Source organism: Gadus morhua, chromosome 17 (assembly GCF_902167405.1).
Source record: "Gadus morhua chromosome 17, gadMor3.0, whole genome shotgun sequence".
Taxonomy (NCBI): domain Eukaryota; kingdom Metazoa; phylum Chordata; class Actinopteri; order Gadiformes; family Gadidae; genus Gadus; species Gadus morhua.
This window is the reverse complement of record NC_044064.1, coordinates 10191615-10219567: the sequence shown is the minus strand read 5'-3', so window position 1 is coordinate 10219567 and position 27953 is coordinate 10191615. Positions and strand designations below refer to the sequence as shown.

The 27953-nt window shown below is 43.1% G+C and overlaps 1 protein-coding gene across 1 annotated transcript; it reads left to right on the top strand.

Moving 5' to 3' along the window:
* Positions 1-22: 22 nt before the first annotated feature.
* LOC115530012 (NACHT, LRR and PYD domains-containing protein 2) lies at positions 23-27944 on the top strand. The gene is made up of 9 exons (XM_030339190.1): positions 23-308; positions 1923-2034; positions 6542-6666; positions 15151-16975; positions 18812-18985; positions 24192-24365; positions 25883-26056; positions 26233-26279; positions 26907-27944. Exons 1-9 carry the CDS (start codon positions 257-259, stop codon positions 27491-27493), a joined length of 3270 nt encoding a protein of 1089 aa, XP_030195050.1. The 5' UTR covers positions 23-256; the 3' UTR covers positions 27494-27944.
* Positions 27945-27953: the final 9 nt, after the last annotated feature.

Below are 27953 nucleotides of genomic sequence, written 5' to 3'. Positions count from 1 at the left end.
GCGTGAAAATGAAAGTTCATTGACATTGAACGTCCATGACATTCCTAATGAAACTGAAACTGATGTGGTTTAATGGAAATACCTCGTGTCCATTACATATGTAGTAGTTGTTTAGATGCAGTAGACTACGCTAACTGCTGTCTCAACTTAATCTCACATTTGCACTCACTTTGCGAAGAAAGAGATTTTAGCTTGACCTGAAACTGCGCAAATCTCTTGATTTTCTTGGGTGGAGTTGAACAACAGATAAACGACGATGAGGAAAAATAGGCTAAATATTGAGAAAAAAATACCCAATACGGATTCAGGTAAGGTGTATTTATCTTCAGAAGCTCAGTAACTAAGTGAATCGTACATTGTTGCTGACATGAACATTTAGATAAGGTTCCGTAAATTGGGGGCTATTTTTTTTTTCCACCCATTGATATACTGACTAGTGGCCTTTACGGATTGTCAAATCTCCCTACCCAGTGGTTCTCCAACAACCACCACAGAAAATATTTGTCTCCCCAAGTACTACCACCATTATGACATGTTATAAAATATAACAATATACAGTAGCGCGCAGCGAGAAGCCCCTCGGTTCGTATACCTCGCGCGATGGGCACGAGCACCGATTAAATATTCACGTGAACCTCTATTCACCTACTCACGCTAGTTTAAATGTGAATAAGTCCACATTAATTCAGTATTTATTGTTCAGCATGATGCAGTCTACGTAGTGATTTTGGGTTACGTCTGTGAAGTGTCCCTACCAATGCTGAGACCAAACGTACGCACTTCGAATAAAGTAGGCCTACCCAGCCTGTTAAGAATCATTGACCACTTCATTCCGAACATATTCCGACCTGTAAACAGACCCGCTGCCGGTCGAAGGGTGTTGCCCAGGGGCGTTGCTAGTCCAAGATCTTTACTGGGGCACAGGCCCCCAACTCCCGATACATTAATGTGCGCACACTATGAAAAAGATGGCTACAGAAGGGTATCTACGAGCTTCAAAATCATTATCGTCACTGTATGCTAATACTGTAGGCTATATTAAAGCACTTGTAAAGGTAAAGAATCAAAGATAGATTCATGAGTAACGTACAATCATATTTCTTTAAACATGTACACACCTCAAAGATTTACGAACAATAAGATCCTCTTACTGCAACCACCGAGGCAAAACCAGTCGGATAGCCCATTACAGGTTGTTTTTTGAAAATGATAACTATTGAATTTACCGTAGGGCCCTATAGTCATCCTGTCAATACTGCAGTTCTTTGTAGCTTAAATACTAAAGCCTTCATACTGACTTTTAGTGACTTTTAATATGGTCCAATCTGATTTTATACATTATAGGCTACATTTTCAAATGCAGCAAACTTATTTAAGTTTGCCATTAAACCATTGATCAAATCGAAGCACATCATACTAGCAATTGTTGGCTATTACTAGCATAAATATGAATGTTAACGTTAATGTGGGCAATTATCATACCTCCCTCGTCCTCCACCTCATCTCTCCGAACGGTTCCTCTCTCTCTGCCTCTGTTTATGAATAATTTCTCGATGTCCATCTGAATCGTTTATCAGAAGGCTAAAGTTTAGTTATAGACGACAGCTTCACAAAACAATTTGCCTATACTTTTATAGGGCTCTCAAGTTTTGAAGACAGGCAATTATTCATTCATTATTCATTTTCTGTGTGTGTGTGTGTGTGTGTGTGTGTGTGTGTGTGTGTGTGTGTGTGTGTGTGTGTGTGTGTGTGTGTGTGTGTGTGTGTGTGTGTGTGTGTGTGTGTGTGTGTGTGTGTGTGTGTGTGTGTGTGTGTGTGATGTTAAAGATGCTAATCAGTCTTTTGAGAAGAGGTGAGGACTTTTCAGACTTCATAAAGATACATCTTCTATCAAATGTCCATAAATCCTGGTTCTTGTTTAGTCCAGCAGCAGAGAGCAGACTCCCCTGGACCCAGCTGTGTCTCCATGAAGAGTGACCGCTCTATGGATACACCTTACCGATTTAAAGATGGAAATCCGTCTATTGAGAAGAGGTGAGGACTTAGAGAGTGACCAATCAGACATGGAGGGGGGCTTCTTCAGCGGTGCAGGGTCGGGGCGGCGGAGGCGGGAGATGTTATGGTGGTGAAAGGCGCACAGAATCTTGTCTGCTCAATTCTCATTTGGGCCACTTCCATACGTGGTCCTGTATCAGATACAGGAGGGATGTCTCTGAATGCGACCTCAGGTTGAACAGTCGTATCGTAATGGGACTTTGACGTCACTCTAGATCAGGGATGCCAGGGTGACGGCCCGCGGGCCGTATCCGGCCCGACTGTATGTCACATCCGGCCCGCGGGTGGTAAGGGGAGAATATATGTATTTTTTAAATTTTTATAAAAAAAAAAAAAAAATTAAATACTTTTTTTTTTTTTTTTTTTTGGGAATCCGTCAGTTGGTATGTTACTGCTGCTGGTCTGTTACGATTCAATAACTTTTCATCCCCCATTCTCCCTTCCATTTCGAAACGTGTTTAGAAAACACGCTTGTTTCATTAAAATTGATTAATTTATTAAGGCCGCCACCAGGGGGCGCCCCCAACACTTTTGCCGCCCTAGGCGATCGCCTAGTTCACCTATGCAAGCCTTCAATAAATAAAATACAATTTATTAACAGTTTACACTTGTGTTATTTATCATTTATAAATGTAGGCTACTATTACATAGGCCTGCTTTAGGCTATGTAATTGTAGGCCTCATTGTGAGGCTATTTTGGGGCCAATGTAATTTATTTTCGATCGGTAGGCCTTCAAGCATAATTTAAAATAGCCTACCTATCCATGTGTTGAGTCAGTCTTTGGACTTTTCAGGCCTTTTCAGTCCGATAGTGTAATCCGGCCCCCTGAGATCTCACTTCAAAAAAATCTGGCCCCCTGACCAATTTCACCCTGGCATCCCTGCTCTAGATCCACAGACGTCGTATCGGCCACGTTTAAAACACAACGTGAACAGCCAGACCAGAAACTCAGGAAGAGCAATCCATCTGAACTGAGCATTAAGGCTCCTCTGATATGAACAGGGTTCTGTCTTTGTTCTCTACTGTGTTTGGTCTACATGACTGCCGTCTGTGGTAAAGATTGTCAGTAAAACAGAGACTTCCATTTGGTCATTGTCTGTTCTTAATATCAGAGAAGGAAAAGTTAACATGCTTAAATAAGACTCTGACTTTGGCAAAGCAGTTTGGTACGCAGGGTTGATCAAACAGATTTATAATTCTGTGATTCTAGTTTAGGTCACTCAGAGTAAAAAAATATCAGTGACAAGTTATAATATTTAAGAATAATTTAAGTAAGTATATATATATATTTATTTATTTTAAATGTATGAAGATAATTAAGGACTTAAAAGCTAGAAACAAGTGAAATGCTTTCACCTAAAAACTGCCTTGTAAGGAGAATTATCTTGTCAGTGTGATTAAAAGCTGTGTGTGTGTGTGTGTGTGTGTGTGTGTGTGTGTGTGTGTGTGTGTGTGTGTGTGTGTGTGTGTGTGTGTGTGTGTGTGTGTGTGTGTGTGTGTGTGTGTGTGTGTGTGTGTGTGTGTGTGTGTGTTGAAGCCCAGAGCAGCAGCAGAGAGCAGACTCCCCTGGACCCAGCTGTGTCTCCATGAAGAGTGACCGCTCTATGGATACACCTTACCGATTTAAAGATGGAAATACGTCTATTGAGAAGAGGTGAGGACTTAGAGAGTGACCAGTCAGACATGGAGGGGGGCTTCTTCAGCGCTGGAGGATCGGGGGGGGGGGGGGTGGAGGCAGGAGATGTTATGGTGGTGAAAGGCTTTGATTTAAACCACAATGTGAACAGCCAGACCAGAAAGAGTTTCAAACAGACGATGAAACAGACCGGTATGTTGTTATCAGACTCTACTGTTAGTCAGTGCGTTTACATGCAGAGTAATATTCGGGTAAATAAACGAATAAGACCTCAACAGGACTATTAAAATGCATGTAAACTAGGGCTGTGCAACTAATCGAATTTTGATCAAGATTTCGATTCTTGGGATTAAACGATCTCCAAATTAATAAAATCGAGATGGAACGATTCCTTTGGAATTTTCCGTTGTCTGTGAGGTCTTGTGTAGGAGACGCTCATGGGCAATTCAGTCCATCCCCCAGAGCAGGGGTTTTCAAAGTGTGAGAGAGTGAGCCCCCCCTCAGAGAAAAAAATTCAGCTGAGCCCCCCCCCCCCCCCCAATTTTTTTTTTCTAAAGACCTGTGTTTTGAAAGCTATCTTAATTATTTTACACATTTTAAACATCTCTGATCATAATTTTAAAATATTTGAAACATATTTTTTAAACATTTGAAACATATTTTTTAAACATATCTTTTAAACATTTTAAACATATTTCTGAAACATTACAACATCTTTGTGCGTTTTTAAACACATTTCTTAACACAATTTAACAACTTTATCTAAGCATGTTTTATCTTAACCTTTTTTAAATACATTTGAACATCTTAATCTGTGTAAACTGCCAGTTTACACAGATTCATTCAGGGTCCCCGACTCTGAATTTTCAGAGTCGAATCAGATCTGCTTTTTCAGTCCAGAGATTCGACTATTCGGCGGGGTTTGTTTACCGGCGTTGCTATGGTGACCTAAATTATTATAAGCAACTGAAAACGATGCCGGTTTGAAACTAAAACTGTGATTCTGAAAAAAGTATAAATGCTATCAAAATTCCGTTTGGACAGTATTGAAGATATAAGTGTGTAGATTTGTTCAATGGTTTGAACGATGGTAAACGGTTGAAAAATGAATGAGTTACGATGTCTAGAAGTAGGTGTATCAGAATGGGCAGACGTCTTCAATGAAAACAGCTGAAAACGAAGCGGTATGAAACTAAAACGGTGGTTCTGAAGAGATTTTAAATGATATCGAAATTCTGTTTCGATATTATTGAAGATACAAGTGTGTACATTTGTTAAATGGTTTGCACGAAGATAAACGGTTGAAAATTGATTTAGTTAGGTTACTTCTACAGTTGAAGTACGATTGATGATTTGAATCATCGACTTTCAGGTTTTTCTTCGGGTTATTTTTTTCTCACGTTGCGCCCCCCCTGAAGAACTCTGGCGCCCCCCAGGGGGGGCGCGCCCCACAGTTTGAAAACCAGAGCGTTCAACGCGGCCCCACGAGCTGTGTGTGTGGTGACCTTATTCACAAAACAACGCAAGCGAGATGGCATAGCGAGGACAGCCGCGTTTACTCGATAAAAAGGGTAAAACGAGTTCTCTAATATGGCAACACTTCGGATTTGAAGAAGCCGACGAGGCACAGGCCAACATAATTTGCAAAATGTGCTGCAATGTTTTATCTGCACCCCTTGGAAACACAACAAACTTGTTTAATCACCTAAGGCCCCGTCCACACTAACCCGATAAATCTATAAATACATTTATCCGTTTAGCTCTCCGTCCACACTAAAACTGAGAATTCCGACACTGAAAACGATAGCTGAGGTGGATAAATGAGAAAACGATGGGTTTGCGTTGTAGTGTGGACAGAGAAGGAGGCTTTCAGAAACGATTACGTTCGGTTGCCATGACACTGTGCCATGACACTGCTCATCAAAAAAATGGCAGGTGAAATTCAAATGATGATCTCTCTGTACAATGTAGGCCTACTATCTCCAGATACAACTCGACATATTGGCGCAAACATATCCGTTGCTCCAACGCCCGAGGCGAGCGCTGTACTTGATGTTCTTCGTATGGTGATGGTAAAAAAACAGAAAGACGGCAGTTCAAACCATACTTTGTGCGGCGTTTCTGGACAAGACCAGGTCGAAAATGATTAACCAGCTGATCAAATGTAAATATCAGCTGATCGCGCGCCTGTAATCTAAACAGAGAGGAGTGGCGGAGTTGCGTAACCATGACAACAAATGTTTATCAAAAAAATTTCAGTGTGGAACGTGGAACGTGCACACTGTCACCTCCTTCTCCACCTCTAGAGGGAGCCCTGACATAAGGAGTCACACACTGTCACCTCCTTCTCCACCTCTAGAGGGAGCCCTGACAAGGAGTCAAACACTGTCACCTACTTCTCCACCTCTAGAGGGTGCCCTGACACAAGGGGTCACACACTGTCAACTCCTGCTCCACCTCTAGAGGGAGCCCTGACACAAGGAGTCACACACTGTCAACTCCTGCTCCACCTCTAGAGGGAGCCCTGACACAAGGAATCACACACTGTCACCTCCCTCTCCACCTCTAGAGGGAGCCCTGACAAGGAGTCAAACACTGTCACCTCCTTCTCCCCCTCTAGAGGGAGCCCTGACACAAGGAGTCACACACCGTCAAGTCATTCTCCACCTCTAGAGGGAGCCCTGACACAAGGAGTCACACAGTGTCACCTCCTTCTCCACCTCTAGAGGGAGCCCTGACATAAGAATACCCACGCAGTCATATTAAGTGATGTGCAGTAAATAAACTGTAAAAAAAGTATATATATATTTATAAATATAATAGATCCTGTGTGTGTGTGTTTTCCACAGACACCAGGAGATGTCAAAGGTTGCCAGTGCTCAGTCTGTACAGCAGCATCAAACAGAGCTAAACATCACAAAACCTTGCCTGATGGAGATGGACCAGGAGGAACAGCCCAACATATTGGAGGACGGTAAATGACGCTTATTTTGAAAATAGAGGAGAAAATTATTTTTTTGGAAGGCAGAAGAGACTCAGAGAAGAAATACACATTTTGAGGATCGTTAGGAGATTCTTATTGGTTATGTTCGGACTAAATTACATATGGTAACATAATTGTTTCTTCCGGGGAAAAAGACTGATCTCAAAGAGCTATTTTACAGTAATGTTCTGATCACAAAAGTCAAGGAGATACAAAATGCAGAATACAAATATTAAGCAAAGTACAACAATCCAAATGTAAATAAAAGTAAAATAATTAAAAAAACAATAAACCTATCAGGCAATAGCTAGTTAAAACAAGAGCTCTGTACCGTAATCATACCATCAAAAAAACACTTGAAATGATCAACTGATACAAATAGTTTCAATTTTAGACTATACTGCAGATTGTTCCATTTTGCGTGTCAAAAACACTGAAAAATATTTTTTCTTTGCTCGCTCAAGTACTTTAAAAGATAGCATGTCGTCTTACCAGATGCCCAGATATTTTTACTGGCTGACTCCCTCAATTTCTGTCCCATGAAGAGACTGTATCTTATGTATAGTAGGGACAGGTTTTCTGGGTTTAGAAAATAACATGAATTTAGTCTTAGACTCATTCAGTATCAATTTAAGCTCATCCTCTCTTAAGCTCGCCCCCCCACTAACTACCAATGTGTCAAAACTCTACCTGATGTCATTACCTCATGTATTGCTATTTTGTGTATGGCTGTTCAGATATTTCTGCATACAGTTAAAAGCACATTGGAGGTTTGATAATGCTTGCTGAACTGTAGGTGCTGAGGCATATAAAATTGTGTCGTCCGCATAAAAATGTACTTTACACTGTTCTAAGGAGGCACAGATATAATTTATGTCCAGTGTGAACAGTAGTGGGCCCAGGATAGAACCTTGTGGTACACAATTTTGTACTCTAAGGCATCAGATAATCGACCTGCAGCATCAATACACTGTGTCCTGTCAGAGAGTTTTCCAACAAGTATAGTGTCGTTGAAATTGTGTCAAAAGCTTTGGATAAATCAATAAACACAGCAGCACAGTATTGCCCATTATCAAAAGTGGCAGCTATGTATTTTACCACCAGCGTTTTTGCCGTGTTGGCACTATTGCAAGCTCTAAAGCCTGATTGGTAAGGGCATAAAAAAGGAAAGCATTGATTTGTTCATTAACAAAGTATTCTAACAATTTGGCCAGACAGGAGAGCTTCGATATTGGCCTGTTATTGTTTAGAGATCATTTGAGTCTCCACCTTTATGCAAAGGCATTACAAGGGCTGATTTCCAGATGTTTGGGACATAGCCAGGTAAAAGGGATAGATTAGATAAAAATATGATTCAGTGGTCTAGCAATAATGGAAGCAGCAAGCTTTAGGTGCTGAGGGACTAGCTGATCAGCACCCAGTGTGCCTTTCATGTATTTATACTTCTCCAGAGCTGTGAAAACCTCTGAGATATGTATTGGTCTAAGAGAAAAAAAGAGTGTGGATATCCAGAGGCCTCCTGTAGTCAGTGCTAGTGCAGCTAAGGTGATCTTAGATACTGCTCATTGCAACCTGGTCAGCTTGTTGTTCAAACAGAGAGCCACACTTTATACAATTATTATTAAAACATTACAAATCACTGCAGGGTCATTTATAACAGTGAGTCCAGTGAAACCTGTTGAGGAAACTGAGATGCCACTACAAGCCAGTCCCTCAATGAGCTTTCCACAAAGGTGCCGTTTTTTAGAGGCGGGTCAAGGTGGAGGGTGGGGGTGTGGCCCTGAGCAGCTTGTGGCCACGGTACCATGCGCTCGTGCTTACCGTGGATGTATCGCAATGGCGAGGGTCACACAGCTTTCGGCAATGTTCTGTAAATATTCTAGAACACTCTGGCGGGAGTCCTGGAGCTCTATATCTAAATATTATCATATTTATACATAGATATCTATCTCGTATAATATATATTATCACGGCCAAAAGCTGTGTGCGCCTCCAGACGATATTGCGCTGAGGCACCACTGCCACAGGGCGGTGGTGCGCGGCTATGTGAGTGTTCCATGGAATGCGCATATCACCGCGTTGCTAGGATACCTTGTGACAACAGGTATTTACTATTTTACTTGACATGCTGTTGGACACCGAAATAAATAATTCATTCGTTCATTCATTTTCATTCATTTTGTTAATGCCTAACAATAAAACACTGCAAACGAATGTAATTAAAATATGTATTTGTAATTTAAAGGTTTACAACGAGCAGGCATTTAGACGGGAATGGTTCTTTTTGACCGAAGCATTGAACATCATCAAATGACAAGGAGTTAAATTGAGTTGTTTTGAAACTGTAGGAGAGATCTGTTTAATGTGTCGGCCTATATAAAACCCTGTATGGTAACCCCAGCTGCCTTGACCCTATATAATTCATTATTGCAGCCAGGGACAATGCAGTATGATCCTCCTATAGACCTGGTTGTTTGCTTTTCTGTAGCCATTTCAGCAAGCCTCAGAGTCTGACTCATTACCTGCTATGGCTGCTAGAGCCACAGAGTAGGAGTAGGTTACCAACATTCCAACATGGCGGCGACCCGTAACATAAACACTTTCACCGTACAATTTTATCCCTTTCAGCAAGTTCAGCCATTTTTTGTTATTGTACCAATGAGAAGGCAAATAATAATAATTCATTTAATTTAGAGGCGCCTTTCAAGACACCCAAGGTCACCTTACAGAGCATATAGTCATCATACATTTTTTAAAAAAACAAGACATTGTGTAAAAATAGATAAACATAAGCAATAAGAAATAAATAAAACAAAAACAAAACAAAACAAAACAAAAAAACAATCAAAACAGTGATCAGTTAGACGTTGTGTGCGAGTTTGAACAGGTGAGTTTTGAGTTGTGACTTGAAGGTTGTAATGGTGTCTGATTGTTTTATGTGTGGGGGGAGGGAGTTCCAGAGCCTGGGTGCTGAACAGCTGAATGACCGGGCACCCATTGTAGTGAGTCGTGATGTGGGGATACATAGTAGTCCAGCAGAGGTTGAGCGGAGGGAGCGGGAGGGAGTGTATTCTTGGAGGAGGTCGCAGAGATAACTGGGGGCTAGGTTGTGGAGAGCTTTGTAGGTGAGGAGTAGGGTTTTGTATTGGATACGGTAGTGTACTGGGAGCCAGTGAAGTTGAATGAGGACAGGGGTGATGTGGTCAGATGATTTGGTGCGGGTGATGATCCGGGCGGCTGAGTTCTGAATGATCTGCAGTCTGTTGATGAGTTTGGTGGGGAGTCCGGTGAGGAGGGCGTTGCAGTAGTCTATGCGTGATGTGACAAATGAGTGAACTAGGATTTCAGTGCTGGATTGGGTCAGTGATGGGCGGAGTCTGGCGATGTTGCGGAGGTGGAAGAATGCAGTCCGGGTGATGTTGTGAATATGGGGTGCGAATGAGAGGGTGTTGTCCAGGATGACGCCGAGGCTCTTGACTTTGGAGGAGAAGGGTACTGGGAATCCATCGATAATTATGAGTGGAGCTGGGGTGTGTTGTGATTTAGTGAGGGTGGATTTGGATCCGATGAGCAGGGCCTCGGTCTTGTTTCCATTGAGTTTCAGGAAGTTCCTGCTCAACCAGCTCCGGATCTCTTCCAGGCACGTGATGAGGGAGGTGGGGGGGATGGCAGCGGTGGGTTTGGTGGAGATGTAGACCTGTGTGTCGTCAGCGTAGCAGTGAAAATGGACCCCATGGTGACGGAGGAGTGTGCCCAGCGGGAGGAGGTAAGTGGTGAAGAGGAGTGGACCCAAGACTGACCCCTGGGGGACACCCAGTGAGACACCTGAACACCCAGACTTGTGGTTGCTTAGTTGAACAAATTGTTGACGGCCGGTGAGGTAGGATGTAAACCAGGAGAGTGCAGCACCAGTGATCCCAATACCAGCTAGGCGGTCCAGGAGCAGAGGGTGGGAGATGGTGTCGAATGCTGCGCTGAGATCGAGGAGGATGAGAATGGTGAGTAATCCAGAGTCGGCTGCAAGGAGGAGGTCGTTGGTGATTTTGACTAGGGCTGTTTCAGTGCTGTGTTTTGGACGGAAGCCAGATTGGAACGGTTCGTGGAGATTGTTAATGTCGAGGTGGGACTGTAGTTGTGCGGCAACCACCCTTTCAAGTGTTTTGGAGATGAAAGGGAGATTGGAGATGGGCCGGTAATGGTTAAGGTCAGATGGGTCAGCACCAGGTTTTTTCAGGATGGGAGTGATGGCAGCCAGCTTGAGAGTGAGGGGTACAGTACCAGTTGTGAGGGAGGAGTTAATTATGTTGGTGATCATGGGGGAGATGGACGGAAGACATGCTTTGACAAGGGAGGTGGGAAGAGGATCGAGCTGACAGGTGGTGGTTTTGGCTTTGCGGATGAGTTCTGAAACGGTCTGTTCTGTTACTAGGGTGAAGTCAGAGAGGGAGCTGATGAGAGGTTGGCCAGAGGTGATCATCCAGGGTGGGTCATCAGAGGGGGTGCGAGATGAGGCCAGTTGTTGGTGAATGGTGTTGATTTTAGAGCTGAAGAAGTCAAGGAACGCAGTGCATTGGGTGGTGGAAATATCTGGAGGGAGAGATTTAGGAGGCTGAAGTAAGTGGTTGACTGTTGAGAAGAGGACTCTGCTGTTGCCTGTACCAGTGTTGATGAGGTTGGAGTAGTATGAGGTTTTGGCAGTGGTGAGGGCATTCTTGTAGTGATGGAGGTGGTCCGAATACATTTGGCGGTGTACAGTGAGTTGAGTCTTATTGTAGAGTCGCTCCAGTCGACGACCAGTGGCTTTGAGCTGGCGCAGATGAGGAGTGAACCTGGGAGCAGTGTGGGTGAATGAGACTGAGCGGGTTTTCAGGGGGGCCAGGGTGGTGAGGGAGGAGGAGAGGCAGTTATTGTAGTGAGTCACCAGGTCAGTCAGGGAGGAAGCTGGGGGAGGGTTGGGGTAGGAGCTGATCATGGTGGAGAGGTCTGTGGTGTTGATAAGTTTGATGTTTCTGAAGGAGATGGTCCGTTGTTCCTTGGTTTTGTGTAGTTGGGTATGAATGTCAAAAAGTACAGTTTTGTGGTCAGAGATGGGGAAATCAATGACATCAAGGTTAGTGGGAGTGATGTCAGTGCAGCAGATTAAATCCAGAATGTGACCTTTGTTATGGGTTGGGAGGTTGTCATGTTGTGTGATGCCAAGACAGTCCAGAAGTGATGTGAAGTCATTAGCAAAAGTACAGGATGGGTTGTCAATGTGGATGTTGAAATCACCAAGGAGGATAACAGTGGGGGACATTGCACATACAGATGTAAGTAGTGATGAGAATTCATTGAGGAAAACGGCGGAGGGTTTTGGTGGTCTGTAAATGGTGACAATGATAGTGGGTTTGGGGCTGGAGAGTTTTACAGCTAGACATTCAAAGGAGGAGTGAAGGGGGACTGTGACAGTGGTGACTTTGATGTTATCACGATGGAGGAGAGCGAGGCCACCCCCCCTCCCATTAACCCGGGGTTTACTAATAAAAGAAAAACCTGGTGGGACAGCTTCATTTAGATGGGAGAAGTCATTTGGTTGTTGCCAGGTCTCAGTGAGGCAGAGAATGTCTAGGCTCTGGTCAACAATAAAGTCATTTATCAAAAGGGCCTTATTACTGAGGGATCTGGTGTTCAGCAGACAGAGTTTCAGACAGGTGAGTGGAGTGTAGCAGGTTGCTTTGAGCAGAGGGGACAGGACACTGTGATTGACGGGACTGACCGTACGGGCTGTGCGAGGAAGGGGGCGGGGCCCAGTGGACCAGAAGGAGCGGATGTTTTTGTTGCTGGTGTGAGTGTACTGAAAATTACGTCCAGAGCCTCGGTGGATGTATTTTGGTCGTTTGAGAATGTCCTGGTGGGATGCAAGCTGAGGTGGTTGGGTCCTTGAGAAGATCCGTAGACGTAACATCTCCGTTACCGAGTAACGGAGCGGCAGAGATGCGCTCGTTACGTGAGAGTCAAACATAGCGCAATCCAGAGGAACAGGTTAAAATCCACAGGTTGTGAAGTCGGAAGAAGCCAGTGGTAGATCCAGGCGATTATGGTGAAGCCACAGAGCCAGCACAGCGGAGGCAGAGGAGTGGAGCAAGCCGGTTGTAGCTACGCTGGAGACGGGGAAGCCAGTTGGATGGCGCCGGGGGTTATCAGCAGTCTAGCCGGCCAGCAGGTGTCATCCACCAACAGCTGCACGACTCCACGCACAAAACACAAAACAAAACACGCAGACGTTTAACGTTCAGAAATAAATAAATAAATCAAGAAAACTGACGCAGTTACTTAACTTAACTTTGTAGTCCGATCCGAGGTCCAGAAGGGTTTCAGACAGAAGGTGTTGAAAGTAAGCAAAAGAAAACTGATAAAAAGTTAAAAGACTTGAAAGAAAAAGAAAATCTCGAAAAAATAATGTTCAGAAATGACGTTCCGGTGAGTAGCAGCAGCAACAGCGTTCAAAAGGCAACAGCGTCCACCAACTGTACGACCTCACGTAAAAGCACGTAAAAATAAAGAAAACTGGCGCACTGACAATAGCGAAAAGTGACTATATATAACTAGTAGACTTAGCTAAACTACTAAAGACCAAAAAAAACGACAAAATGTTCAATGCAATCGTGAGAAATATCGGAAATACTGAATAAAAACAAGCCATACAGAGCGGCGTTAGACTCGCCAGCGTCCCCGTTACTAGGCAGACAGTATACATCTGTTATATCTATTATATCTGTTATAACTAAACTTAAATTTCAGTTCAGCTCATCTTTAATGTCTCAATTTCGTCGTCTGTCCACACATTAACCGTCTTATGTTCAGGTTTGCTTGATTTGAAAAACGGTATTAGATGTATGGTGTTTTGGTCTGAGTTGGTAAGGGGGGCTTTGGCTTTGCTGAATATCCCCCCTTTATAGCCCTAACATTTATCTAGGATCTTGTTATTTCTTGTGTCACATTTTACAAACTGCTCAAAGCCCGGCAAGGCAGTGTCCCGTTTACAATGGTTAAAGTCCCCCAAAAAGAAAACGGGAGCTCCGGGTGTATGCTGCAGCTGTGCGCACTCTGCTATGCGTGCAGCTGCTCTGTCTGCATTGCCGCTAGGGGGGACATAAACAGCGGCTATGATGATGTTGCCAAACTCTCTAGGCAGGTAGTTAGGTCTCATGGATAAACACAGCAGTTCTTCTATGGTTTTTTTCACAGTGAACTGTTTGCACCTCTTATCACTTACGCACACGCCGACTCCACCCCTTTCTCTTCCCGGATGCGTCGGGTGAGAAGCCATCCAGGTTGAGCAGAGAATCCGGGATGCCTTGGTGAAGCCATGTCTCGGTGCACACCATGATGTTGGATTCCGGGTATTCAAAACAGCTCTTTAGGTTGACACGAAGTTCGTCAAACTTTGGTGTCAGCGATCAAACGTATTATTGTAGTATTATTGACGGCTGTGGTTGGTTGTTGGTTCGCCGGCGGAGGTGTTCTCGGACGCCTCTGCGTCTGCGGCCATGTGCCGGTTTGTGTCGCTCGGATGGCCGCCGATAGATGTTTTGGCGGTGTTGATTGGCGTAGTCTGGGTCGGAGGGACAGTGAGGCATCTCTGGAGTAGACGCGACACCCATGGTCCCACTGCATGTTCGTTGCAGGACACTGAATTACACATTCACTAATAAAAACTTCCTCCCATTGTTGAGGCTCATGCTACAAACAATTGTGGTTCGGACGGCCAAGTTCTTCGTATGCCAAATGTCAATGCATGCCGTGATCAACTTCACGTACAGTCACAAGCACCAAACACGTTCTTGTGAGTGTGATTAGGCGTTACAAGCCGTTTAGAAAATCGGGCTCTTATGGCATCACAATTGGGCGTGTTCACGTGTGCAACGGATAGATGAGCAACGCCTGCTACGGTCCACTTGGTATGCTGGTAGACTGATCTATCCAGCACACATCTAGATGGACACGCCCACTTGTGATGACATAAGAGACAATTTTTCAAACGGCTTGTAACTGCTAATCACACACCTGGTGGCATGTCATGGGACCTTTAAGCAAACCCAAGCACAAAAACTAGTACAAACACTTAACACTTGCGCCACCAGATGTAGAATGGGGGGTGCCTTGAAATGAAATGTATTATTATTATTAATATTGAACATAAACTGCAGATCAACAGAAGAATAACTCAGTGGAAGAGATGCAACACTGTCTTGTTATATCAGCAAAGCAAGTCACTTTACACTGATTCACCATCATTATTACTATCATTAGACCATAATATTGCAGTGGAAATAATATTCCTGAACATTTTGAATCTGTAACATGCAGTCATAACCACTTTCTATGACCACAAGTAAAGAAGCCACTAAATATCATGAAGTTGATCATTTAAAGGAAATATTGACATCTTTCTACCATCCACTAACTGATGTCTTCTGTTGTTTCCTCATTTAGGATCTGACGCTGTCAAGTGCCAATATAAACTAAAGTCTCATTTGAGGCAGAAGTTCACGTGTGTGTTTGAGGGAATCGCTGAAACAGGACAGCCAACAGGTCTGAATGACATCTACACAGAGCACTTCATCACAGAGAGAGGCAGTGGAGAGGTCAACAAGGAACATGAGGTCAGACTGATTGAAACAGCTTCAAGGAAGCCAGCCAAGGAAGAAATACCAATCAGATGTGAAGACATCTTTAAACCCTTACCTGGCCAAGATCAACCAATCAGAACAATGATGACAACTGGAGTGGCTGGCATTGGTAAAACCGTCCTAACACACAAATTCACTCTGGACTGGGCTGAAGGCAAAACCAATCATGATATAAACTTCACATTTCCCCTCACTTTCAGAGAGCTGAATTTACTGAAAGGTGAAGAGTTTAGCTTGGTGGAACTTCTTTGTCGCTTCTTTATTGAGACGAAAGAAGCTGGAATCTGCGGATGGCACCAGTTCCAAGTTCTCTTCATCTTGAATGGTCTGGATGAGTGTCGACTTCCTCTGGACTTCCAGAACAACCCGATCTGGACTGATGTCACAAAGTCCACCTCGGTGGACGTGCTGCTGACAAACCTCATCAGGGGCAACCTGCTTCCCTCCGCTCGCATCTGGATAACCACACGCCCTGCGGCAGCCAATCAGATCCCTTCTGAGTGTGTTGACAGGGTGACAGAGGTGAGAGGGTTCACCGACCCACAGAAGGAGGAGTACTTCAGGAAGAGGTTCACAGAGGGGACAGTGGCCAACACAATCATCTCCCACATCAAGAAATCACGAAGCCTCCACATCATGTGTCACATCCCAGTCTTCTGTTGGATCACTGCTACAGTTCTGGAGGACTGCTTCAAAACATCCCAGATAGGAAAAGAGATGCCCAAGACCGTGACTCAGATGTACAGCCACTTCCTGAGGGTTCAGTCCATACAGGGGGACAGGAAGTACCATGGGAAATCTGAAACAGATCCACACTGGAGTTCAGAGAGCAGGGAGATCATTGTTTCGCTGGGTAAACTGGCTTTTAACCATCTGGAGAAAGGCAACCTGATCTTCTACGAGGCAGACCTGGAAGAGTGTGACATCGATATCAGAGCATCCTCAGTGCACTCAGGAGTATTCACCCAGATCTTTAAAGAGGAGTGTGGGCTGTACCAGGAAAGAGTGTTCTGCTTTGTCCATCTGAGCATCCAGGAGTTTCTGGCTGCCCTTTATGTCTTTCAGTACTTCATCGACACTAGTGTCAATCTGCTCTCAGTAGAACAATCCAGGAAAGAGAAACACCTCTACCAGAGTGCCGTGGACAAGGCCTTACAGAGTGAGAATGGACACCTGGACTTGTTCCTCCGCTTCTTACTGGGCCTCTCTCTGGAGACCAATCAGATTCTCCTACGAGGTCTGCTGAGAAAGACAGGAATTAGATCACTGTTCCCTCAGATTAAACAATGTCTGAAGAAATGTACAGGAAGTGGCTCACAGACCAATAAGAAAACAGCGTCTTACATCAAGAAGAAGATGGATGGAGGTCTCTCTTCAGAGAGTAGAATCAATCTGTTGCACTGTCTGAATGAGCTGAACGACAGTTCTCTAGTGGAGCAGATCCAACAGTCCCTGACATCAGGGAGTCTCTTCAAAAATCGGGTCTCTCCTGCTCAGTGGTCAACTGTGGTCTTCATCTTATTGTCATCAGAAGAGGTCCTGGACGTGTTTGACCTGAAGAAATACTCTGCTTCAGAGGAGGGTCTTCTGGGGCTGCTGCCAGTGGTCAAAGCCTCCCAAACATCTCTGTAGGTTCAGACAACAACACGATATACCTGATAGTAGAATATAAAAGTTATGATAACATAGAAAAAATCTTTGTAGGTTCACTAATAACAAGAATCACAAACACACAACGTCATATTGTGTAACCTGTACCCTGTACTATGAACCTCGATCAGTGGTTTAGCGAGGTATGTTGAGCTCAAAGCCTGGGTTAGCTGTGACACGAAAGTCGATCTCTTTTAGCGTCGCTGTATCACCATGGTGACTTATGCTCTTAACCAAACCTAAATCTATCGGGTTAGATCGGCATGCGCAGCTTCCTAGTCCCTCCTTTGACAATGGCGTCACCATTTGTGGGTGTTCCCTCGGATCCCGTATCGTACAGCGGTCTCTCCGACAGAGGCTCTTTCGGGACCGATCTCTTGGCATTGCCTGAGAATATTCTTTATGAGAGATGCAGGTTCTCATCAGAGGGTATTCGCTATTTGATTGTCCTTGTTGGACCTTATGTAGACAATGTTTTCTGTTGCGCATTGTGCCTCCGTGAGAGAGTGGTAGAGTGGAGTCAGCGCTTCAGTCTTGAATTTCTGAGCGGGGTGTTCGTCTCCCAAGTTACGCGCATTTAAGTGAAGCTTAAAAAGTCCTAAATCTCAAGCATTTGGAATTCTTATTCACTAAAGGTTATGGAATTATATTTTTGTGCTTATTTCGAACTTGAGCCCATATTCTCAAGACTGTGCTGGCACCACATCTATGGGGGTAAAAGGCATGATGATAGACCGGCGAGTTTTGAACCCCAGTCGCTGGCGTTCGGGTCTTAGACTAATACACTACGCCACAGCCGCTACCTCTCAGGTGGTTGAAAACATATGCGATAAATTTCTTACATAGGGTGTATTTAAAGTGAATTCCTTAAATTATAGAATAAGGCAGGTTGGACGTTGCTTATGCATTTTGAAATCATCATCACTCTATTGGAATTAATGGCAAACAATTCTGCATTTGGCATAGTTATTTTATAGACAATATGCGGAATCTTTTCACTTATTCAAATTTAGACTATCGGCTTTTTTTTGCAAGCACGCCTCCCTAGCCTTATTATGTGCAACTGTGTTGCCCATAGCTGTTATCTGATTTTTTAACTCCTCATAGGAGGTCATTATGAATATCTGTTCCTCATGAGCAATTGGACTGCTCTTGTTCTATCCTGTTTGTAAGGTGAGTAAAATGACGCGATTAAACGCCCCTTTCACGTGAATGCGCATTGAACCTAAAGCGGAAAACCTGGCTCGACTAATCGTATCCTAAGTGAGCTTTGTAGTACCATTTAACTCTGATCGTGAGTTGCGTCTCTGTCAATCGAGGCTTTCCCAAGAAAGCCTGGGTATGTTCAGCGAGGTTCGTAGTATACCCCACTGGTTAAAAGTCAAACTCAAAAGCTCTATTTATTTAGGAAATAATAAATAAGGAAAGCCAAGAATTAATAATAATTGTTTATTAATAGTTAAATACAGCTGTATTTAAATATGTAGCTATAAGCATAAATAAGTAATTACTGATAAATAAATATATGTTTATTATTAATAAAAGGTAACCCTTTAACCTTGTTCAGTACGTTTGGTTACATGGACACTTTGGGTTTAACCAATAGGATGCGTTGATACAGTCTTCAGGGATTTGAATCATCAGAGTTGGGTACGAGGATCACAGCAGGGGCTCGCCACATGCATGTCCTACATAACAATACATAATATACATAATACTACAATAAAAAGTAACATTCCTATACAAAACCATTTTCAAAAGATGTAAGTTACTTAAATCACAATTCCTAACATGTGTTTATTGTGTGTGTGAAGGCTGAATTGCTGTGAGCTGTCAGAGAGATGCTGTGAAGCTCTGGCCTCAGTTCTCAGCTCCAACTCCTTTAGTCTGAGAGAGCTGGACCTGAGTGCCAATGATCTGCAGGATTCAGGAGTGAAGCGGCTCTCTGCTGGACTGGAGAGTCCACACTGTAGACTGGAAACTCTCAGGTCAGTTTAACTCAATGGTCAAACAGTTACATCACACATTCAACATCAGAGGACATTGAACAGATTCATATACATCAATTAAAGTTAACATGTACGAATATATTATTTTTATAGGAATCACAACACATTTATACTTGTGTTGCCATGACAGTATATGGGCCACATTATGTAGGGATAATGTACAGCTAGCCGGTCATTATCTGAAATTAACCCTCAGCTGATGAAGGACCCTGAATCTACAGAGCTCGATCAATTGACACAAAATATAACAACACAAATGGATTTTATTGATGAAAAATGATAGTATTGCTTCCGCTTTGCAAAATAAAAGTGCTCAATTTTATGGTAAGCAATAGCATCCATAGCAACGATGTGTTATTCAAAGCAACAGTTTGGTACACATATATAACAGACTGTAGAACGCCAGGATTGACCAATCAGAATCTAGTATTTATTTATTTGTAGGGGTCCGAAGCTGCTTGGTCCTCTATTGTTTCTGTCACGTTTTTTTCCCTCAAATTCTGTAAGTCTGTCCCTCAAATACTGCAGCCTATACCGTAAGTAGAAAACTCTTGACATTTTGTGGTAATGCACCCAAAGGTGGCGCTATTGTAAAAAATCATGAATTAGGCTTATTTCTCCTCACCAGATTGACCTGGACTCAAAATTATTTCATAATATTAATCTCTAGAATCAGATGCATCCATAAAACCCTGGGTCTTATGCCCTCAAAATGTTTCCCACAATTTCATTTTAAAGCCAAACATATTAAAAAATTTCACAGGCTACAAAAATAATCAAAAATTCATAGATTCACCGCATAAAATCTTTAGACCAAGCCTCACAAAAATCCTCAAACAGAATTTGTTTTATTTAGCTCCATTTGAGAAATATTTGCCAATAATTTTTTCTTATATGACCATTTTGTTATTGTATATTGTATGTACACTATTATTAGGTGGATACCAATATCCAAAGGTGGCGCTATTTAAAAAAATATGAACTAGCCTTATTTCTCCTTACTAGATTGACCTGGACTCAATATTCTTTCATCATATTAATCTCTAAAATCAGATGCATATTTTTCACCCTGGTTTTCTGCTCTAAATCTTTTTACTTTACCCACAATTTCATAGAAAAGCCAAACGTCCACAGTCGCAACCCATCTTGCCTATTTGACCATTTTGTTATTGTTTACCTACCATACGGCTATCATTAGGTGGATACCATTAACAGTGCAAATTTTCAGATCTGTACTATTTTAGGAAAGCCCTTAATTCTCTTGTGAAATGTGTGCTTGGAGTTTTCTTGATGTTGTGTGCTTATATATCGAAATTTTCACCATGTGAATGAGCCTTCATGCAGTTCAGGAATGTCAGTGTCTCAACGGGATAATGCCTTGCACTGGTGATCCTTAGGTTGAGAGTTTGAATCCTGATTAGAGCATTATGAACATGCTGAACATGATATTCTGTTGTTGCCACTCATTCAAGAAACAAAACATTGAACAGCACCTGAAATTCATCAGGCAGTCAACATTCCAGCTCATTTGTTTCAAAGAATCTTACTGCCAAGACACAGTATGGCATTAAGGGGAACTTCTTCGTTAACCATTTTTCCTTCATAATTAACTCTGTCATATTTATGTTTCTTCCGTTAGTTTTCTTGACTACAAAGGTATAATTTCCCCAGAATTTCAAAGATTTTTCAGGTATATGCTTTTAGAAAGCCCTTAATTCCCTTGAGAGATGGGTGCTTGGAGTTTTCTGGATGTTGCATGCTTATCAATAGACATTTTGACCATGTGAATGGTCAGAACCTGAACTGCAGTGAATGAGGCTGCAGTTCAGGTTTATCAGTGGCTCAATTGGCCCCTTGTACAGGTGATCCTTAGGTTGAGAGGTCGAATCCTGATAATAGCATTATGAACAACCTGAACATGACATTCAGCCAGTGCTTTGCAGCTCACCTGAAAGCCGAGGCACAGTATTGCATTAAGTGGAACATCTTCATCAACATCTTTCCCTCATAATTATGTCATATTTTATATATCTTCCATTAGTGTGTTCTTGACTTTTAATTTTGCTCATACCCCGTTAATCACCGCTTGCGGTTATATTTTACTTTTGTATCTATTTAGATTTGTTTGTTCATACAATTAGTATAGTATTTGTGAACAGGTCCCTTTGTCTTAGTCATAGAACAAAGAAGGGGAACCGTGAAAAGAAAACAATAACAGCAATAATAATAGTGGCCAATAAAATAGATTGAATTTAATAAATGAATCTTAAATTAAAAATTAAAAATTAACTAAAATAGTAGTACAGTGAAAATAGTTACATCTGCAACAAAAATTGTCTGTCAAGGTTACATCAGTAAGTCCATTGTTCACTGTGTCATACATCATCCATTTCTCCCTTTTATTTGTACATACATTTTCTCTTGGCCTAAGTCGAGCCCAGAATCGAGTACTTAACACAGCTGAGTACCACATTCTTAGTATGTTAATGACAATATAAGGCGTGTGTTGTAACACATTCTTGGTTTCTTGATGACGGTATGAGGTGAAAGTTGAAACACATTTTTAGTTTGTTAATGACGGTATGAGGTGTGTGTTGTAACTAGTGCTGTCAAGCGATTAAAATATATAATCGCGATTAATCGCATTAATGTCAGTTAACTCGCGATTAATCACACATTTTGTTCTATTCTAAATATCTCTTGATTTCGTGCTGCTAGCCTTTTAGTGAGATCAGAGAGTATTGCGAAGGACAGTAAGAAGAGAGACCCGCAGTGGTAGGCCTATCGTAAAACGTCAATAGCCCAGGCTTTTATTTGTTTCAAACACTGAACTTTCAAACAAAACTCTTGCTCAGCGAAGATGGGAAATACTTTAACATTTATTATTTAAACCAGCATGAATATTCCTATCATACGTAGGCCTATACACATAACCAGGCTATCAAACAATGCCTACACACCCACACACACGGTGGCGGAGTGGTAATCGGGAGAGTCGGGAGAATTCCCGGTGGGCCGTTAAAGTTTCGGGGCTGTCGGGCTGATTACTGCGGGATAACAACATTGCGTTTATTAAAGTTCCTTGCAGCGCCGTCCGGCAGCCTGAGCTGTGCCCCCGCAACCTCTCACTCACTCAACAGACGCAACCTCACAACCAAGTCGATTTTGTTTAGAGGGGAGTAACTGGGCGGCCCCTCCCGAAGTGAATGATATGTGCCCTGTAGGCAAATTGGTGAGGGTCTAGCGTGATGTGTGTCAAGTACCTACAGACTAGGCGCTCAAAGACCTTCATGTCAACAGAAGTAAGTACAACAGGCCTATAATCATTAAGACAGGTTATGTTACTTTTCTTGGGCCCTGGAATGTTCATAGCTGATTTAAAACATACAGGTACCGTTTCTGTGTTAAGAGACCAGTTGAAGATGGAAATGAGTATGGAAGCAAGCTGGTCTGCACAACTCTTGAGTGTAGCTGGTGATACACCATCAGGCCCTGCTGCTTTGTTGATGTTCTGGTGCCGAAGCAGTCTACGGACCTCACGCTCTGGGATGGAAAAGGGAGAGTGCCCATCCAAAGCGGGTGCGGGAGAGCACTTGTCTGGACACCATTGTTCTCAAAACGGCAGAAAAAGTACTTAAGTCGCCCTGGCAGGGAGGAGTCACAGTCAAGAACGTGATGTTTTGTCTTGTAGTCAGTGATCGCCTGTAGGTCTTGCCAGACACCCTTAATGTTGTGATCTGGAGTTTGTTTGCAAGTTTGACTCTGTAGTTGGCTTTAGCTGTATTAGCTGCCTTCCAGAGTTTGTATTTAAGAAGTATGTATTGCTCTTTGTCCCCACATTTGAAAGCGTAATTTTTATTTTCTTACACAGGCGCTTAACTTGCTTGTTGAACCAAAGCCTGTTGTTGCTGTATGGTAACAGTCTTGGTTGGGATGCACACAGACTCGCAGAAACAGATGTAGGACATTACGCATTCAGTGAAAGTGTCTATCGTCCTGATTCTCAGGTTTAATAACATCCCAGTCAGTGATGTCAAAACAGTCTTGTAACAGGAGAGCTCCTCTTGACCCGGTTTGTCATTGGCTTGGATGTCTTAAGTCTGTTGTGGTCAGACTCACCTAAAGGGGCTCTGACTAGAGCCTGATACGCCTCCGGTATAGAGGAGTAGCACTGGTCGAATGTCCAGCCTGGTGGGGCCTTGAATCTGAGGCTTGTATCTGCGGAGAGTTTTTTTTGCATGGAGACGTGCTTGAAGTCACCAAGCACCAGGGCGGTCGAGTCGTGGTTGGAGTTTTCCACGGTGTGAACGTGGTCGGCTAGTTGTTGAGCGGCTGAGGCTGGCACTGCGCTCGGTGGGATGTAGACCACACACAGGATGTTGGAGATTGCCCTTGGCGAGTAGAAAAGGATGCACTTCACTGTGAGATGCTCCAGATCAGGCGAGCAGCTGGACGATAGAGTTTTGGTGTCTGTACACCAATTCTGGTTGATATAGACGCAGACACCGCTGCGCTGCTTCAGCGCAGCCCTCCTGTTGTAACACCGAGTCTGGGATGTTTGTATGCAGCGAGGTTTCTGTCAGGCAAATGGAAGCACAGTCTCTAAAATCCCGTTGGGAGAGGATGAGGGAGGTGAGCTTGTCCTTATTGTTTGCTAACGAGCGAACGTTGAATAGAGTAAGGCTCGGAAGGGCTAGTCGGTGACACCGGTGTCTTCTAGCCGAGCTAGTTGCTCCAGCTCTCTTGCCCCTCTTCCTCGGCTGGTGTTTCGGTCGTCCTCGAGGGAAATTAGGTGGTAAATCCAGAATGAGAGAATGTGAGAGCGGCAGGTTGTCCCGTATGCGAATGAGTTCGGCTCTGTCATACCGAATAAGCCCATTGCTTGATTCCAGAAGTACATAAAACAGCATATAAACAAAACAAACAGAGCAACCCCGAGTCACCATAGCACGGCGCCATCATCTAGATAAGCAAGTTGAGCCTCTTCATAAAACTATTTTTAAGTATAATGTTGTACATTGATGTGATTTGTTTATGAACTATGTGAAATCAAACTCTTAATATCTAAAGATCCAGTGTATTAACATTTATTATATTTTGTTTATGTGTGTAAAGTGACTTTGGTTTTAAGTATCCCTGAACATTGAATCAAAGTTCCTAACGTGTTGTGTTTATTGTGGTGCAGGCTGAATGGCTGTCATCTGTCAGAAACATGCTGTGAAGCTCTGGCCTCCGTTCTCAGCTCCAACTCCTCTAGTCTGAGAGAGCTGGACCTGAGTAGCAATGATCTGCAGGATTCAGGAGTGAAGCTGCTCTCTGCTGGACTGGGGAGTCCACACTGTAAACTGGAAACTCTCAGGTCAGTTTCACTCAAATTGTCAGATACTGAATTCAAAAATTTCCACATCACAGGAAAGTTATATAACTCAGCTTGTAGCTGTGATGGCCACATCCATGACTCTGGTATCATTGGAAATGTTACACCTTGTTGTTAAGGTGGATATTCTAATACAGTACATCCAAACACCTGCAACCTTTCAATTAGAAACATGAAAAAATATATAATAGTGCCCCCCACCGTCCCCCATATACGGGACGGTGATAGTTTAGAGCAGGATGAAGTACCAGGGGTCTTGGAAGGGTCTGAGACACCTAGTTGTTGCAATTTTCCCACAAAATGTATTTTAAAGCTTACTTTGTTCAATATTCATTATTCAAATTGCTAAACATTAGTTCACAAATATGAATAGGATACAGAATAGTATTCTCTCATATTGTGTAACCAGGGTGAAGAGAAAACTCATAAAAGCTCTATTTATTATGAAATAATAAATAAGGAAAGCCGAGGATTAATGATAGTAAATTAATAGTAAAGCCAGCTGTAAGCAGTGGTGTATTGGTGCCTGGAGAAGTGGAGATACTACTAATGTCTTAAAGCGGTCAGTGTTATAAACAGAGACATTACGACTACTCTACTCTCTACTACGTGTTTACCCAGAAAGGTGCCAGTAGTGTTTGGATATTTCCACTTTACTTCTTCTGCTTGGCCTTTAAGTAGTCTATGGGCCAGTAGTTTATTAGTAAACTGTTTCTTGCAACATATGGTGTAGGACAGTGTGCCACCATAAGAATTTGAAGGAGAATTTAAAGTTTGCAAATATTACTGCAAAAAAGAACTTTAAAAACGTAGGAAGTCCCCCTTTCTCTCTAAATTGGGACTCATATCAGGGCACAGCGATGCAACATTATAGATTATGATCATATCAAAGACCTATCAACGACCGACCAAATGAGCTTGGGCGCTTCTCCACTGACCTGCACGGGACAGGACATCACAAGTTAGTGTCTGAGCCGTGTTGCCTGGAGGGCCGGTTAGTGTTACCGCTGGCGGTTATGAAGTATTTTCTTCTTTCTAAACCTCAATCAGTATTCTTTTGTCAGGAATATTAATATTGTATTGACATTTTAGATAGTGAAATATTATGGCGCTTACATAGTTTACTTAATTTTTTGTTGTAAATATTGCTCATGCTGCTCTAGAAACTATATTTAGTTATGATTAAAATCTAAATTATTTATCTATTAAAGTATATAAAGCAAAGCAGAAAGACTGAAATGGAGGAGGACAGGAAGCCAAATTGAGGCACATAGCTGCTGAGAAGAGGAAGAAAGCACTGTTCCCGGCAAAGGCACAAAACACAAGTAACGTGCTTTGGTGGGTGGGCTGGAGTCTTGTAAGTGGGGGGGTGTTGTTAGTCGGTTATCTTGAATATATATTATCTTGGGTATTGTAAATCAGTTATCGTGTGTGTGTGTGTGTGTGTGTGTGTGTGTGTGTGTGTGTGTGTGTGTGTGTGTGTGTGTGTGTGTGTGTAGCTTGTCTGGCTGCCTGGTCACACAGGAAGGCTGTGCATCTCTGGCCTCAGCTCTGAGCTCCAACCCCTCCCATCTGAGAGAGTTGGACCTGAGCTACAATCACCCAGGAGAATCAGGAGCTGCGCTGCTCTCTGCTGGACTAACGGATCCACACTGGAGACTGGAAACTATCAGGTATGGAGAGGACAGCTCACCTATCAGGGACACAGTCTCCTACAAGGATTCAAGCTGCTGCTACATGAAGCGGTTTGAAGAGGCAGCTGTCACTCATGTTGTTTAGAACGTGATGAGACAGCAAATGACGAAGGTGAATGTTTCAACATGCTGCTCTCACTTTGATTCCCCCCCAGTGTGGAGCACGGTGGAGTGTGGAGGCTGAAACGAGCTCCAAAGAAGTGTAAGTGACTGTTTGATTCATCACAACACACACACACTATTGAGATGGACATGTGTGTACATGTCTATTTATAGTATGTATGAACCAGTTCTATGGTACCAACAGTTAGTTTCCAGCCAGAATGTGAGCTCAGCTGGTTCAGTCTGTTGTTTACACAGGTGGATTACAATGGATGTGTATTGGAACCTTTCAAAGTCGAATATCTTGAAAAGTATGAAGACTATAACTAAAGATATTTCAGAGGAGCAATGAGCTCATCATTCTGAACGTTTTCATGTATAATATGTGTATGTAGTGTAAATAGTGTGGGAGTAGATTCCGTTTATACATTTGTCTAGGCATCAATGTTTGACTGGGAAAGCTACTTACACACGCAGGATTGACATTTAAGTTTAACTTAAATGATCTTACAAACAATGTTCACAAATATTTGTAAAGCTATAGCACACTAGTCCACTGTAGTAGCTCTGATATGATTGATCTGATATGTCTTTCTATGTTAATGTTTTTAGAGTAGATGATCATGAAACAGGAAAAAAAAGAATGCAAGAGAACAGTACTAGTCATGATGATGATGATGATGATGAAGAATGGTTCAGCAGCTCATCTTGTCTTGTTCTCCCTCAGATGCCTGTGAACTCACACTGGACCCAAACACAGCCCACAGAGAGCTCGCTCTGTCTGAGGACAACAGAAAGGTGACGCGGGTTGAAGAGGACCAATCGTATCCGGATCACCCAGAGAGATTTGACATCTGGACCCAGGTGTTGGGTAGAGAGGGTCTGACTGACCGCTGTTACTGGCAGATGGAGAGGAAAGGAAATGTTGTTATAGGAGTGACAATCAGAGGAATCACAAGGAGAGGAGAGGGTGGTGACAGTGGGCTTGGAATGAACAACACGTCATGGAGTCTTGAGTGTTCTGATGATCGTTACTATGCCCATTACAATGGTAGAGAGACAGTCCTCCCCCTCCCCCCCGCTGGCTCCACCAGAGTAGGAGTGTATCTGGACCGGCCTGCTGGCACTCTGTCCTTCTACAGAGTGTCCCCAGATGGAGGAGGGTCCTCAGACACACTGACACTCATCCACACCTTCCAGTACCGCTTCACTCAGGAGGACCTCCTCCCGGGGTTCAGGATATTGGGGTATGGCTCAGTGTCTTTATGTCGGTTGTTAACACACACACAAACACACACACACACTCACACATAAGGGTGCGTGAGGGGGGGCGAGGTCAGAGGGTGAGGGAAGGGTGAGGTTCAGGTGGAGGGTGGGGGACGGGTGAAGTGGTTGAGGGTGAGGGGGGGGGGGAGGTCCTTAACTAGGTTAAGGTTCTTCGGGGTTCTCTCCACCTGTAGGTTCCTCAGGCTCTCCACCTGTAGTTTCCTCAGGGTCCAAGTTATAGGGCCCTGTCTTGCATCCAGCGCAATTGACTTTCTACACCGACGCATGCATCTTTGCTAGTTTGCATCTTTGCTAGTCTATTCACAACAAAAGGCCAGTGAGGTATTTCATTTCACCATTTAATGCACTTTATTTCCTGTTTTATGCATGTCATTTTCAAGTGTCATATTTCTGTGTTTTACTTTGTGCTTATGTAAATAATGTATCATTTGCAAGTAAAGGAGTCGGGTACCAATAAAGAACGCCCGTTTTGAAAGTTTTCTGTATT